A 16,202-nucleotide genomic window follows, 5' to 3' on the forward strand; every position below is an offset into this window, starting at 1 on the left:
CAGCTTTTGATCACAGCACTTGTAAATATTAGCAGAGCAGGTAAACAACATCTTCAAAGGCTCACTGAAAGCTTAGTTGGGTTTCCCCCAACATACCTGAGAGCCCCTCCTCATAAATTATGCATGAATTCACATCCTACTTCTTAACTTTAAGGCGACAAAGGCGGCGTTTCATATTCGTTCGACGGTTTTTCTGCGCCTTGGTGAGCTCACGTGAAGCCGGTGGCAGGGATGGAAATCATGAGTGTGGCTCTTTCTCCCCCATCCCCAAGCCACCGCTGCGGTTTTTCACCCGTGACCGAGCAGGTAAACCTATACATCAAGGGTTTCCCTCTTCAAACAGGGACGCTGAGCGCGCTCGTACGGCCGGGGAGTCGCCGCTCCGGTCAGACACATCAAACGCCTTTTTTCTATGGAGCGGCTGTTTGGAGAGGTCGCGGAGTTGGGACTCCGCTGAGTGGAGAGGTACACTTTTATTCAAAAAGACTGTTTGAAAGAAAAAAAAAAGAGAGAGTGAGGGAGAGAGAAAAGTGGAACCCTTCTATAGAGGGCTACCTGTCTGGGAAGCAGACCTCAGGGTAAACTTGTTTTCCTGCCTAACTTCCTTAAGCCCTTCCAAAACAAACAGGGCACCCAACAGTCATGCTGGATAAATACACATGTCCATTAAACGGTTACACTCCACCTGAACTTAGTTTCTCCTTCATGGTAACTTCTGAAGCAAGAAAAATCACGCTCTTTGTACCTTCAGTGAATACTATTCTCTGCATCTGAAGTTTTATTGAAGCGAGGCTGGAAGAAACTTTTTTCCTTCATCTTTGAGGATGTTCATTCACAGAAGTGTACCGCTTCATGTTTTACGGACTTTGCTGGGACAACTGAGTTTTTTTTCTTCATCTTTCAAAACAAATAGGGGAGGGAAGAAGATAAAATTCAAAAGACAAACATTTAAAACTGGAATTGCATGCTTTTTTTTTTTCACAAAATAGAGTTACTGAATAAATAGTTTTCCACTAAAAACAATATAATATTTTAAAAGGGTACTTAGTGGTTAGTGGGTTCTGACTTGAAAATGAACTTTAGGTTTCATTTCTTATTTACGGATAGAAGTGTCACATTTACACATAGAAATATGTGAAATGTGTACAATGGACATTTAGCAACTTTAGAAAATGCTGAAATTGACACACACAGAAGGGGTGTCAGTAACTTCAGTGAGGCATGTCAGCGTGTCAGGCCACCGCTGCTGAGTGCTGACCAGCATCCATCATTCAGCAGGACGTCAGGACCACAGATCGCCCCGGTGACACTTTCAAGAAGCTTCATCTCATCCACAATGACAAATACTGACATTTCAGAGGGCTTGAAAAGCACCCAAGCTGAGATAGTACAACTATGGCTTGGTTTACAACTTTAGACTTCACATGTGAACCGAACCATCCAACCAAAGTCACAGCTTCCAATTAGATTACCATGCCGACGGGACACAACCAGACTGGCTGTGCTTCACCAAACTGAGCTGCTGACTCATGATGTTGACACACACCCGGCTGCTGCACAGCGAGTTCCATGCTGCTCCTGAAATGGAAGCTACTCTTGAAACCACATAAAATGAGGAGATTATTTAAAGGATCACCCAAGTTTGACCACTTCCTGCTCTGAATTCTCTGAATGTTACCTGCGGTCACCGCTGATACGACGATGAATGTCAGAGAATGTTCAGAGAACATTAGACCTGGCCCTTCTCTACTCTGCAGACCCCATGCTGTCTCTTTTGGCAATACGACCATAGATCTACCTTAACCTGTTATTAAATTATACCATTTATTATGTGCAATAAATTCCACATAACATTAAAGCTCTTATTTTCTTTCAAGTTGGAATAATATTCCAAACTTATATATTATCCGCGTATACTATTAATGTGGCGGCACCGACCAAATTCTCATGTTAGATTTCACCCAGTGTTCATTGGGGCTCAATACAGAGTGATTTAATGTCACTTGAAGCATGTAGCTGCACTGGCTGTGTGATTATTTCTCAAAGAGTGCTTGTGCAGAAGTCATGTGTTGCATAAACGCCACAATCCAAACATCTCGAGACATTTTCCTCTTCTAAGTTGTGGGGTTTAAAATTGAAAAAAGGAAGAAAAAAAAAACTGCCTTTGGCTTCATTGGTAGTGACAAACAAGAAATACAGGAGTGACAGATTTATGTCCAATTTGTAAAGTGTAAATCTGTCGGGTGCGCGGTAGCTAACACAAACACCATATTAAATGAATGAAAACAGCCTCAGTCCTTCGGCGGCACTGCGATCGCGGTTCGCACATTAACCTGCTTACAATGGCACCCAATTAATGAGGCAGATATAATTGACACATCTTAAATACCTGAGGTGTAGGTCTGAGGCGGAGCAAAGAAAACAAACACGCACGGATCCTGAAACGGTTATGGATGGAAAGAGGAAACGTCCGCACTGAGTAAATGTAGCTTTTACCCTCCGTCCATCCGCCTCGGAGGTGCAGCTCACTGAACGCCAGACGTACCTCCTTGTGAAGTTGGCACGTTGACTGTGACAATCTTGCTGTTGGCGGGCAGCGGCAGTTTGGTGGTCACAACCTTTCCGCCGACCGACGTTCCAGTGATCTGGAAGGTGTGTCCGCCAGACGTCGCCACGGTGGTGTCTGTGTAGGAAAAAAAACAACAAAACAGAAAAGAAAACACGGTCAATATGAATCCAACAGTATTATCCAAAAACAGTGAGTAGTTACGTCGGTGGTCATTTGACGCTGGTCGTTCCTCACGCTGGTACGTACCTTGCGAGCTCTGACCCTGTTTGACCCAGGTGGCGAAGGACTGCTGGAAGTTCTTGTTCTGCTGGAATGTGACTGGGGTGCCCATCTTGGTGGACAGCACCACCTTGGTGGTGCAGGGGCTGCCCTGGCCGGACAGCGAGCCCACGATGACTTTGGGCGCGACGGCAGCTGATGCTGGTGTTCCTGCTGGGGTGACCGTGACCACCGAGCCCGCTTTCTGCTCCAGGCGTTTCTGAAAGGGAAAATTACGATCAGAATCAGAATATCAATGAAATATTGAGTAAGACATACAGGCCCCACGTTTTCTAATTTAGTCTTGAACACACACGCACGCTCACCTTAGCCTGCTCTGCAGCTTGAGCTTTCTCTTTCTCCACCCTGGACAGTAAAAAAAAAGTTTGTTTTCCCAAAACGAAGGTTTGGATAACAGATCATTTTCTTGATTCTTGTCCAACTCCTCACATTTTGCACAAGAAATAATGTCAAATCACATTTAGATCAAAGAAATAAAAAACGTAATCCTGTTTTCCTTCCCCACCACATCAGCTCCACTACAACATTTATGTCTTTGACTTCTGCTTTGCTTTCTATTTTTAGAATCCTTGCGAGCAGCTTGATAAGAATGACCTTTCTGAGAAGGCTCTGATCTCCCAGAGGTCCAGCTCCTCCTCGGCCACCCAGGTCTCGATCACCACCGGGCCCGTCTGCTTGGCTGGTTCGGGTTTCTTGGGGCGCAAGGCACTGGAGCGCAGACCTTTCCTTTGAGGGGTGTGGATCTCTGGAGGTAATACAGGACATTATTGAATTCAGTTAATACTGTGCTTTTCACCAAAACGTCAGCTTGATGGGTCTTTGGATTTAGGATCTGTCTGACTTTTTACCTTTGGGGGTCTCGGGCACGCCGAGGGGGCAGATGATTTTGCGGATGCAGTACTCTGACCGAATGCCGTAGGGTCCGACGTCGCGGCGCTTTATGATCTCGGTGGTGGTGATTTCAGTGTCGGAGGTCTCTGTGGCAATGAGTGGGGATAGGGCTGAGTTGGTACGGTGACAAGGAGGAGAGTCCCAGAGGATGGAGGAAATGCGCTCCAACAAAGAAACAGTCAAACTCACTCAGGGTTCTTGCATATTTGGATTTCTTTAGACCAACAAAATGATGGAAAAAACACAAATACGGCCTTTTGAAGTATTTCACCTCTCTGAATAAATTGGCACTTTAAATCGAGGCCACCTTCGATCCCCAGGGGCTTCTGAAACAGTTTGCTTCCTTTTCCTCCCAGAATGACAGACGTTTTTATTGGATGGTTGGAAAAAGTGGAAGGTCTACCTGTGCGCGTGGTGCCGACAGCGGCGGATGGCTTGACGGCCATGTCGTCCCATCTCAGAGAGGCCCACAGGAGTCTGAGCATGAGGCTCACCCCAGCCAGAGACTTCACCGTCTGCAGCCGATACCTGGACGCAAACATCCGCACGGTCACCCAGTTGTCATAAATAAATGCGAGAAAAGCTTTCCAGTCCTCCAGGAAGTGTCCTGAGGATTTTTTAAGCAGTAATATAAACACAATTAAAAGAAACACTAGCTGTTTTATGAGTGCTGGATCGGGTTAGGTTTTCTGGAATTGTTTCAGCGACTCGCTCTGAGTTACAAAAAACACATTGCAGTTCGATCAAAGAGAGTTAAAACAGAGGGAGGTTTTTGGTGATGTTTCTTTTCATGAGAAAACACAAAAAAAAACATGCCTTCCATTTCAAATAAATCATTTCAAACGGCAACTTTTTATGTGGTTGATATAATCTCTCAAAATGCAGTTTAAATTCACACAGTTCCAAACGTGAAATTGTGTATATTTCCATCTTCCTTTGCAATCTACAAAACTTTTTCAGGCTTTTCTAGATAAGAAGTTAAATGGCACGATGTCATCTATCAGTGAAAACCTTCCAAATGAAAAGGAATCCTTCCTCCCTTGTATCGTTGTGACTGAAACTGCTGCTCTGACAACGAACTTGGCAACATCTCGAACTCCAACAAAAACCCGACTGTCACCGGGCTGCGTGTGACTCTGAGGTTTGGTAGATGTTCCAGTGAAGACGAAAAAAGAAAAAAAACAAACAGCCTGGGTCTAAGGGTTCGGTCAGCAAGCACAAAAAGTGAACATGGATGATTCATGTCTGCCTCGCGGCTCTGAGGTCTGGGCAGAATAACTCAGAAGGTCCCCGTGTGACAGCACAGTTCTTGGGGCCAAAGCCAGGAATAAAAGACAGGATGGGAGAAGACATCATGAAGAGTAAATCAACAGGACACAGAACACCGCTGAAAGAACCCAAAGCTACATGGTTTTGGACCGTGAGAGGAAACAAGAAGCAACTCATGCAATCCACTGGAAAAACATGCAAACTCCACACACACCTGAACCCTCCACTGACCCACCGCGCCATAGCAACAGGTATCGTATTTCCATGCGCTGCTTATTCGTGATCTGTGTGTATCGACACAAAACAGATGTCCGCCTCCTAAATACTTTTATTTATCCAAGTTTTGACTAATCTCAAAATTATTTCTTCCAAACAATATGGTAAAAACAAGTACAGAGGTCATGTCTGCAGCAAGTCACTTTTTTCTAATAAATTTATATTTATTTTCTGAGTTCTTGAACGGCTTTTCCATGTTACCCTAAAACTGGTGATTTCAAAAGAGTCCGAGCCCATGTTTTTAGAAGTATTCATTATTAAAAATAATGCTATTATTGCAACACCCCAGGAAAGAATCAAGTAATCACTTGCCAAGTAATCACTTTAATATACCATCAACGTAGACAAACAAGTTCTGGTGATAAGGCAATGTCCCACAGCCAAAATAAATGTGTTTCCTAAGTTTCTTAAGATGACTGCTGAAGTGACGAAATTCTACATGACTAAATATAGATCAGCCAAACTAAATAGAAATATGAGGAGGCATCTGCTGAACAAACTTTAGTTTGAAATATGTTCCTCTGGAGTTATTCTTTTTCAAGTCTTTTGGATTAAAAGTACTCGAATGCAGTTTGTTTAATCGGATGACAACTAGGGTTGCAAAGGGGCGGAAAATTTCCGGTTAAATTTCCAGAAACTTTCCATGTGAAGTTAAGCTGGGGAATTTTGGAAATATTCCAAATTAGAAACTTTCCATGAGAATTATGGGAATTTATGGGAATTAACCGGAAATTCGGGGCAATTTAAACAAACTGTATCATATCCAAACATAAATGTAAATAGTTTTTGTCATAAGCAGAATAATAAGCCATGCACAATAAAAGAAAAACATGGCATTTCAACAGATTTATTTCATTAGAACTTTAGTTTTTATTCTTGTATGAACAATTATTTTAATTAATTAACAACCAAAACATAAATGTTGAGTAAATACTCACCCCTCCCCCACCCAAGCTGCAGAAGAAACAGCATCCAATTTGAGGTAGCTACCACCATGATGAGCTAGCCTCTTAAATGGTAAATGAAATGAAAAATATCTTTCATTAAGCATGGAACTTACAGCTAGTTACCTACTGCAACTATATTAATACATTTTTATTTAATATTTGCAAGTTAACGGGGTTTGGGTAAATATATTTACCCCATGATGTTATCAAAACTTACTTGACTTTATATAGTCCTCCGCTCAAATGTGTGGCTTCAATAGTTTTGTGCTTTGAGCTCAAAAGTGTGGCCTCCAGGCTTCAAGAAATCACCTGTGCATGTGATGGAGGAATGCACAGTGCATGTAGGGGGCGTGGCCTCAATAGCCCTGCAGTAAGCAGTGCACTGTGTGCATGTGATTGAGGAGTATACTTGCATTAAATCTGGTTGTTTTAGCCAAGACTATGCTACAATATATTCCCCCCAACTATATTTGAGTTCCCTGTTAAGGGCCAACCTTAAATTTTTATACATTTCTTATTTATTCCCATATATCTCCGTTAATTCCTGTTAATTCCCATGGAAAGTTTCCAACTTTGAAAATTCCCAGAATTTTGCAACCCTAATGACAACTCCTTTAATCATCCTTCATAATATCATTATTAAAAAAACTGTCTACACAAATAAAATTAGACAAATGATTCAATGACTTTTTTTAACAAGTGAAAGCCATCATCAGGTGTTAAGTGTCTGAAAAGGATCAAAGAAAACTGAACAGAAGTGGCCAATAGACTGTATTTAAAATGCATCAAGTGCTTGATGCGGCACGTCTGTGCCAGAGTTTACTTTTTGTCATTGAAAATGTCTGTGTTAAGGTTGTATGTCTGTGTTTAGATGTGAATCTCTATTATTACTTTTTCATAGTTAAACACACACTGTCATGGATGTAATCTTAACGGACCGCAGCGGCAGAACGTGGCGTGAGCTTTAGAGAACAGTGAGTCAGGAGTGTGTGAGAAAAATAAACCTACCTCCAGGTGAGGCCAAACGTGGGCCTGGGTGAAGGGTAGGGCCAGATATCCAGGGCTGGCTTGGCGTTGTAGCTGAATATCGCCACCTCCCGGAAGCCGCCGCGCCGTGCCAGCACCTTCAGGTCGTCGTGCGGCAAAACAAAAATACTCTTCCTGTTGCTCTTGGTGACGAACTTGCAGTAAGAGGGGAGCGCCGTGTCCGATCGCATCTTCTTGGTGCGGGAGAATTTGAGGAGGCGCACGCGCCCCTTCGTCGACGAGGACTCCTCCTGGCTGATGCTGACGGACAGCACCGACGTCTTCCCGCCGGCGTCGGTCGTCAGCTCGCCGACGAAGGCCGAGAGCGTCGTCTTCTGCTCCTGCGTCACCGTCCCGCTCTGGCCGTCTTGTGACTGACTCTCCGGGGAGGAGGAACAAATTTTGGTCACAGTTGTTTTGGTCATGGTGCTGAGGGTGGACACGGCGCTGCTCTCCGTCGTCGACACCACGGGTTTCGTCATCTCTCCAGATGTTGCCGCTGGGTCCCGGGTTATCCTGGTCTCCGTGGAAACGACCGTGGTGGTGGACGTGGAGGAGGTGGTGGTGGTGGTGGTGGTGGTTACCTGGGTGACGACGGTCTTCGGCGGGTCGGTCATCCCGCTGTTGCTGTTCTCCTCTGTAAAGTCGTCGCTCAGGCTGGACTCCTCCGCGGAGGGGATGGGAGACGGGGCCATCCTGATGATCTTGACCCCGGAGCTCAGTCTGGTCTCCGCGGACCGGACAGCCGACGTGCTGTTGTGCAAGTTGCCCCGAGCGTCGGCCACAAGCGTGTCCGAGTTGTTCTGCAGCCTTATTATCTTCACTGGAGGTTTGTAATCCTGGTCTGATATCGTTATCTTGCTACCCGCGTCCACTTTAGAAACGAGGCCTGGTCCTTTGCCCCTGACCTCTGCGGAATCGTTCACAGGACCCATATCTCCGTTCAGCAGAGGCTTTTGCGGAGAGCCGTCCTTCAACGAGACCCCCAGCCCTTGTTGTTCAGCTTTACCATGGCTGTTCACCTTGGGCTGGGACTCATTGCTGAGCACACAGTTGTTTGAGCTCATTAACGAGTTATTCAGCACTAAACCGTCATTACCGTTTACCTGAGGGCGAGGAGAAGCTGGTTCGGGAGTGAGATCGTCTACAGTCCTATTGGGTCCAATGCTTTGCATATTTTCTAGATTCTCCTCGGGCCCCATGCCGTTCTCCTCCTTCCCTGAATGAATCGTGCCTAAAGTTTCTGGGTTTTGCTGAAAAGGTTTGGAGGGAGATGTATTCTGATTGTTTTTTTGGTCAAAGACACTTGAAAATGTCCTTACATTGTCCAATCTAGAGTTGGGTAACTCAGACCCTGTATGTTCAGTACTTGCAGCCTGAGTCGCATCAGATGCGTCACAGGCTGGTTTCTGCTCTAACGAGCTACTGATCTCCCCACATGTTTCTGGATGATGCAGTTTGACACCGTCTTGCCCTGAATTGTGTGAACAAGCTTCTTTTGGCCCAGTAGTCCTTTCTGTTGGGTTTTCCTCCACAGCTTGGGGCATGGAGGTGGTTTGGTTTTGTGGTGAATTTGAGTTCTCACTTTTACCTGCACTGCAAATGTCTTTGGGTGCCGAGTCTGACTCAGGAGAAGGAAGAGGAGTGACTTTTTCTGTAGCTTTAGAGAGTTCAACATGACTCTCCCTTGCTACTTGTCCTCCGTCTTCCCCTGGCCCTGGAGTTTGTGCTGTGGAAGATTTCTCTTCCTCTTTCACAGCGACACCCAGCGTGCGCTGCGTCTGAGCGAGAGCGTGGGGCTTGAGCGGCGACCGAGGTCGGACTGGAGTGAGGGTGCACGAAACCGCGGCGGGAACCTGGGGCTTGCAGGCAGACATCTGCTGTCTTTGTCTCTCTTCGATCACGTGCTGCTTCAATCTGCGCTCCAGCAGGCAGTCCAGCTTGGAGCATTTCACCTTCTTCTTGTAGGGGATGCGGGTGAGGAAGCCCTTGCTGACGTCCACCACGTCGTAGTTAAAGGGCTGTTGAAGTCCTTCTGACGGCTCCTCTTTAACGGAAGCTTTATCCTCCTGAGAGCTGGATCCTGGAGAGAAAATGAATTCCAAATTCAATTCCCATGCGCATGAAATTGAGAGATGTCGTCAACATTTTCCTTCCAGCGCCCGAAAGCGTCCTTCAGCACTGTGCAGTAAATGTGCATTGGAATACTCAGGACGCTGAGAGATTTAAATGACTTATGTAAATGTTATGAGACACAAATTGCACTCTGTCATACTTTGCTCTACATGTGACGGTGACTCTGCGCGATCCACCTCCATCTTTGCCGGTGACTCATCAGCTGCGGTTTCTTTTTCCTCCATCTCTTTTCTCTGGTTTCCTTCGATCTTCTCTGCCGAACCCAAATTCTTCAGTACCTTGGAGATGTTTGAGGACTCCTGCTCTTTTGCCTCGTTTGTAAAATCAGAAGCTTCGCGAGCTTCCGACGGAGTCGCACTTGACCCTCGGCTTAAGTCCAGCAGGGTGCATTTCTTCCCAAGTTTGGCATCTTTATAAAACAGAACGAGAGCAAAAACTTTTAGTTCCTGATCTCCTTTGTGCCAAGAGACTCACCAATAACGTGAGATTATGTTTCACAGTTTCACAGAAGATCAAATCGACTACTGATTTACTAAACATTTGAGATAAGCAGTAAAACTTCAAATGGTGAAAAAATAATTTGTATAAAATGTGGAAACCGTAGGAAAAACTGTACAATACATATATTAGCTAAAATCACATTTTCAGGCTCAAAAGATGCCTGCGGTTACACACCCTCCAGTTCTTTTCGGTAGTTGGGGTTTGTGTTGCCAGGAAGCCGGGGGACAAACCGCTGCACATACGTCTTACTGATCCAACTCCAGCCCCCGTAGCCCGTAACGCGATACTCCTCTCCTTTCTGCTTCCACACCTTCCCATTGAACAAGAAAGCAGACATTGAAAAGTTGTCCGGAAAACAAGACGCTGAGTTGTTTGGTCATTCCCACATGAGTTGTCAATAATTGTAAATAGACAAACTGTAGAAAACACAATTGAGTATTTTATGCTTTTGGTAAAGCTCAACTTCTTCATCAGACGCTTTTGCCATCAATATATACATTTTTCACATTTTTATGACAGGAATTATGTTTCTTTTAGGTTCGTTTCAAACGATTCAACAAATTTCCAAAGTGTTTTGATAAATCTCCTTCAAAGGGATAAGAAGACAACTGGAAGGAGATGGAAAAAAACTGATGGAAAAGTGAGAGTGAACATGAAAACAGCTTAAGGAGGTATTCACCCGCTAATCATTAATTGCGGCAGGAAATGAGTCACGGCAGGCTTCAACATGCTGCATCAAGGAGCCTTCAGTAGTCACTCACAGACACCACTGTTTGCTAGAACGAGCCAGTTTATAAGTTTCAGGGGAGACGCGGATTAAATTTAAAACAACTGTGGGGAAAGCGGCCATGTTTTGCAAAGTCCCATATTTATTTTTACAGAATTTGCACTGATCAGTTGAAGATAGTCACAGAAGGCAGGAGGCAATAGGTGTATTTCTAGCTCCTCATAATTAAAATACTTGGAAATTTGATAAAACCTTGTTGTTTTAGAGGCTCTGGGATAAAACTGATGTATAATTATTACTTTTATATTTGAAAATCTGAAAGGTGCTCAAAGGGGGAAACTCCTCAATTGTGTTTGTGTGACAAACATCAACAGAAAAATAGAAGGGCCGTCCGCATGTGTATGAAAATCTGATCTGACACACTGAATCGACCTTATTCTGGACTTGACCCACCTGGTGCTTGATGGGAAACGTGTACTTGACCCAGGTGGCCTGTTGCATCGTCTCCTCATCTTCCAGCTTCTTCTCCCTCTTCTTGACTTTTTCTTTTTCCTCGCGCTCCATCGACGTCATGCGGTTCAACCTGGAAACATTTCGGGTTGTTGAAACAAATACCTTCAGTATATTTATGGTAAGACACAAAAGAGAACTTTCGATTGCAATTTGTTGACGTACAGACATTATCAGTGCTAATGCCAAAAAACTTACGTAAGGTAAATAATACATTCACAAAACCAAACCCTTAACTGTGGGAAATGCTGCATGTAAAGTGCAAATAAGGGAGTCATCGTAGTTGTGTAAAGTATCACTAGAGCCACTTTAAAAAAAAGTGCACATACACACTTCTTATACAAGTTGTGGAAATGCAACTCTTTCCCAAACCTACTTTGACGGTCATATTTCACACACCCCCCCAACCTTGTGAAATGTTGGACAATCGCTTCTTTAAAGGAGGCATGTGGTGCTGAAGCAGTAGTGGAGTCAGAGGTGGGTGGTGCTGGTTGCGGACTTGTAGTCTAAATATTATGCCTCACAGCCAGGGTGGGCCTTTTGATAGGATCTAGTTATGAGTGACTCTGCCAGCCAAACTGAGCACACACACACACACACACACACTGCATATACAGGAAGTGAATGCATGTTGAGGTTTTTTTTTGTTTTGCATTAGCACTGATTGGATCTGTTACAGAACGTTTGTCAATGTGCAAAAGTACAGATTCATAGTTATAGTACAAATGAAAACTGAGAAAACATTACTTTAAGTTATAATAATTTTGCAGCCTTACTTTACAATCGAATACAAACACACATATGGTATTTATGTACCTGGTGTGGCCCAGCGAGTCTTTCCAAAGAGGCAGCATAGCCACGGGCTTGATGGCACACTCCAGGATGGCCAGAGCCAGAGCAAACTCTCTGGCCTTGCTGCACATCTGAACCGCTTTGATCCAATTTGTCCTACAAAACAAACATTATTAAAATAACATACCAAATTTCAGCTTTTCCATTTACCCTGGTTGCTTTTATTTCAAAGTCGCATTTGAGCGTGGGGTTTGCTTTTACATCGAGTGAAAATGTCATTCTGACTTTTCTTTAACTTCCACATAGAAGAAGAAAATAATATTTTATTTGACCGCATGTACACTATGAGATTTCGTCCCCTGCTTTTAAACCATCCCAAAGGAGCAGCAGACAGACGAAAGCTTCTATTTTCCCCAATGAAATCTGCTGCAGTCCATTATACCACACTAGAGAGATGACAGACTTAAAACCACCGGCGGCAAACTGGAGCAGTAAAAACCACTCAAAACGAAAGTGTTACGATCTCTGACCAGCTGCTTACCTGTGCGAGGCCCAGTTCGGGTGCATGAACGGCGCTGGAACGTTGTTCTCCAGCTGGATGATGGTGAGCCTCAGGGTGGAGATGGTGAGGAATTTGGAGCCGTGAATGGATCCGTTCCACTTAAACTCTCCTGCTGGTGTCATGCAGAACTTGTGGGAGAGGTGTCGCCGCTTGTCATGGTCCTGATGAATCACAGTGAATTTTAATCCTCGATTAGACTTTAGCGTTCCGACGAGACTTCAAGCTGAACTGCTTCATTCAGTATTTTTCCCGTGGCTTAAACCAAACGGCTGCTTGCCTCTCTGTGCTGGTGCTTGTTGAGGGCCAGGGCGTTGGAGCTGTACTGGTTGTGATAGACGCGGTACTTGCCCTCCTGGCCAAGCTTGAAGTACTGGCAGAGGGTCCCCTTCATCACGACCTCCTTACTGCTGCGTGTGCTGACCCGGGTGATATCGCCTTGTGCATTCACTACCAGTACCTGCAGACATAACAGTGGGGGGGAAAAAGAAAGTTTTAACTGCTTGTGCTGATTGAAAAGTGCGTCTCAAAACAGTCAAATCATTTCGATCTGAGGTTCCCACTTCTTTGCCCTCCTTGAAGCCCTTGTTGGCTTCGTGAACTGCGGCCGCGACCTGCTGGCTTTTCATCTGGCTCAGCTTGCTGTCCGGGTTCCTCAGCCGGGTCACCATGCGAGTCGCTGAAGACTTCTTGAGACCCGTCGTCTCGCCGTTGGTAGAGTCCTTGCTGTCGCCTGCAAGTGCAAAGTCCAGTCAAGCCAGAGGCAAAGAAAACCACACAGTCGTGAAATCTATGAAACTAGAACTGCACAATCAGTAAAGATGTTTAAATGACGAATATCAAGATAACTTCAGGAACATTTCCACATAATTACAGCGTATTCTGTTATCATTTGTGCTCATAAAGGTGCCGTACTTTATTGAGGAGTGGAACTATCAAGCTGTTCTGTCAGACCTGCGTCATCCAGGCTTGCCAGGGACGACTGTGAGGACTTGTCGGCCAAGTCTGGAGGTTCGGGACCCCTGGGAGGAACTCCAGGCCCAGTGCTGCTGTTACTGTTCTCCTCGCTGGGCTGAGGGGGGTGGCTCAAGCTGGGGACGCCGTCTCCACTGTCGGAGACGGAATATGACGAGGGGTTTTCTAGAAAGACAAAACGGAAAATCAAAACGGAGTGAATCGTTAGATCCATCGGGTCTCACCTCTAAACATTTCACATCTGTCTGACATGCAAGAAAGAAAATCGATACAAAAGCATCAACACTGACAAATAAATGTGAGTTCTGCAGAAGAAAGTCAGCTTTAGTGTTGAGAACTGTTATTATGGGCGTTCAGAGAATGGACAAGCCTGTGGCTCCCTCTGCTGATTATTCAAGCGTAATGCAGACAACAAATAACCAGCAGAGATGGAACAATTTTCACTTTAAAAGCATTTCAGAGCCGCGCTCTATCAACACTTGCACGCATAACAGCACAGGTCAAATTTTTCAAAACAAATGGAGAAGTGGTGTTATTTTAAAGGATCAATATACAAACAAAATCACTGAGCGATCATTCGGTAGCAGTACAGACACCGAAGCTATTTAAAAGCAAGCAGGTCGGGAAAAGAAAGATGACTGCAGATCCAGAACACTGTGGAGCGCAGAACGGCCAGAAGACAATCCAAGGCTGAGGCCAAGTTCAAGACGTGACAATGTCACTAAGAACTGATTGCTAAAGCCAGCAGACTGAAGAGCCGCATGCAGAGAGGCAGGCTGTAAAACGAGTGGTGGAGTTAACACTCGGTCCTGCAAAGCTGCAGACAGCGGTGCCAAAGCTGATTCTACATCCCTGGACTTTCATTAACAATACCTTCTGTATTGTTAGAGAGCTGCGGACTGGAACGTCCCTCTGAGCGAGCCCCGACAGTGCAGGGCGGGGGGTTTGCGGTCTGTGCTGAAGAAGAAGAGCGCTCTGGAAGTGCAGATCCATCTGAGCTGCCACTGCCAGGAGTGCTCTCTAGACCAGCGGGAGCAGCTTCACTGACTACAGATGAACAGCAGTAATGTTGGAAACAATGTTGCCGATAATGTACAAGTCAGTAATTTAGATGGAAAAAAAAAATTGGGGGGGGGGGGGGGTACTGTTGGGAAAAATGTATAGTTATATAAAATTGTAAAAGTGACATATGGAGGTACATGCAATTACAGTCATATTACTCGTATAAAAAAAACTTATCTACTGCACTGATTGCTCTGGACATATTGATAGAAATTCACGTACATGCTGTGTGAGTTTCATTCTAGTCATGAGAAACGGCGCTGTGCTTTTCAAATCAGTTCTAAATACAAACAAGCTTGAAATTGATTCTTCAATCAATAACTAATTACGCGCTTGCGGTGCTGTCCTCTTCCAAGGTTCAAAAGCAGAATGAGGCCAACCTTCCAAAAGTGAGAAAAACAGACTCTCCTTCAGCGTTTCAAGAGTGATTTCTGAAATTACCCGCAGTTTTGCCGCCGTCCTTTCTTTCCTTTGTGGCGTCTTCTTTTGCCGGCTGCTCCTCTCCCTCCGTCGCCCCGTCCTTGGACTTCCCCTCCTGCTGTCCCTCGTCCTTCGCCTTGGCCTCGTCGTCCTCCTTCTCCACGTCCGCCTCCTTCTTCTCCTTCTCCAGCCGCGCTTTCAGAGCCTCCTCGGCCGCACGCCTCTTCACCTCCTCCAGCTCCTCCTCCCTCTTGGCACGCAATCGCTCCAGGATCTCATCTGAATGGGCGAGATAAGCAGAGGAAGCACGGACACTGTAAGAACCAAACAAAGTCTGCGGCTGAGACGCCGCCTGAGAAAAAAGAAAAAAGAAAAAAGAAAAAAAGAACCGACACGGGGTGAGAAGAAACACTTTGTCTGAGAAGTTCATATCAAAATAATAGTCTCAAGGAAAAATAAAACATGTCATTTGCATGTATGTCAACGTGATTGTTTATGTCAACCAGGAACAATAGAAACGCCAGTTTCATATAAAACACCCCATTAAAGCTGGATTCTAGTGTGTGGTCTTGTTTAGGAGCGTTAGCGTAATGAAAGTGATAATGGGAGGGCAGGCATTAACATCCAGTAGGCGGCCGTAAAGCCTGTTTTTTACGAGGGCACGACTTCTTGTTAGTATCATCCCAGATTAACATAAGTGCCACTGCCAAGCAATATTAAACTTCTGTCTGCAGCAATAACAGAGCAGGGAATCAACAATAAACTGTTGCTTTTATACATTATCTGTTTCATTAGCAGTTAAAAATCCGGGGAAGATTGCCTCTCCACTAAACTTCTCATAAAACGTTGGGAGAAATCGTTGTGCTCAGAGGAGAAGAAAACCCGAGCTCAGACAGAAAAGAAACACCAAAGAATGCAAATGGCTGGAATCTGTCTTTTATTAGTGAAACAGATATAAAGCAGCGACGCTGAAGCTCCGTGGTTCAGCTGGTTCTGCTCGCTGTGTTAAGTCTGACTGCGTTTATCAACAATCTGTATTATAAGAGAGCTAAAAGCATGCAAGAAAAATGCTAAAGGAAGATTTTTAATCAGTATTTTTGACAGATTTTTACCTCTGTGTCTATTATATTTAAAATATCCTGCAACATCTCAAAACACTGTTGCATAAATAGCTGGTGAACATAAAAATAGGATCCAAATGTAATGCCTCTTCCGGCATCGTCACTTCAATAATTAGCAGATGAAGAGAAATTTGACACAGGT

General features: G+C 44.8%; 1 protein-coding gene across 5 annotated transcripts in view; it reads right to left on the reverse strand.

Moving 5' to 3' along the window:
- LOC115390677 (nucleosome-remodeling factor subunit BPTF) overlaps window positions 1-16,202 on the reverse strand; it is a 44,393-nt gene that overhangs the window by 16,914 nt on the left and 11,277 nt on the right. For 3 of the 5 annotated variants that reach the window (XM_030094615.1, XM_030094616.1, XM_030094618.1), the window contains exons 5-21: window positions 14,961-15,218; window positions 14,331-14,504; window positions 13,437-13,622; window positions 13,046-13,215; window positions 12,763-12,942; window positions 12,465-12,646; window positions 11,948-12,079; window positions 11,075-11,204; window positions 10,069-10,204; window positions 9,533-9,802; window positions 7,240-9,340; window positions 4,143-4,267; window positions 3,697-3,825; window positions 3,443-3,593; window positions 3,154-3,193; window positions 2,816-3,047; window positions 2,546-2,683 (exon numbers count right to left, since the gene is read on the reverse strand). In XM_030094615.1, coding sequence (XP_029950475.1) covers window positions 2,546-2,683; window positions 2,816-3,047; window positions 3,154-3,193; window positions 3,443-3,593; window positions 3,697-3,825; window positions 4,143-4,267; window positions 7,240-9,340; window positions 9,533-9,802; window positions 10,069-10,204; window positions 11,075-11,204; window positions 11,948-12,079; window positions 12,465-12,646; window positions 12,763-12,942; window positions 13,046-13,215; window positions 13,437-13,622; window positions 14,331-14,504; window positions 14,961-15,218 — 4,734 coding nt within the window. The remainder of the gene's footprint in view (window positions 1-2,545; window positions 2,684-2,815; window positions 3,048-3,153; window positions 3,194-3,442; window positions 3,594-3,696; window positions 3,826-4,142; window positions 4,268-7,239; window positions 9,341-9,532; window positions 9,803-10,068; window positions 10,205-11,074; window positions 11,205-11,947; window positions 12,080-12,464; window positions 12,647-12,762; window positions 12,943-13,045; window positions 13,216-13,436; window positions 13,623-14,330; window positions 14,505-14,960; window positions 15,219-16,202) is intronic. The other 2 variants (XM_030094619.1, XM_030094620.1) reach the window with 2 other exon arrangements.

Source organism: Salarias fasciatus, chromosome 6 (genome assembly GCF_902148845.1).
Source record: "Salarias fasciatus chromosome 6, fSalaFa1.1, whole genome shotgun sequence".
Classification (NCBI taxonomy): Eukaryota; Metazoa; Chordata; class Actinopteri; order Blenniiformes; family Blenniidae; genus Salarias; species Salarias fasciatus.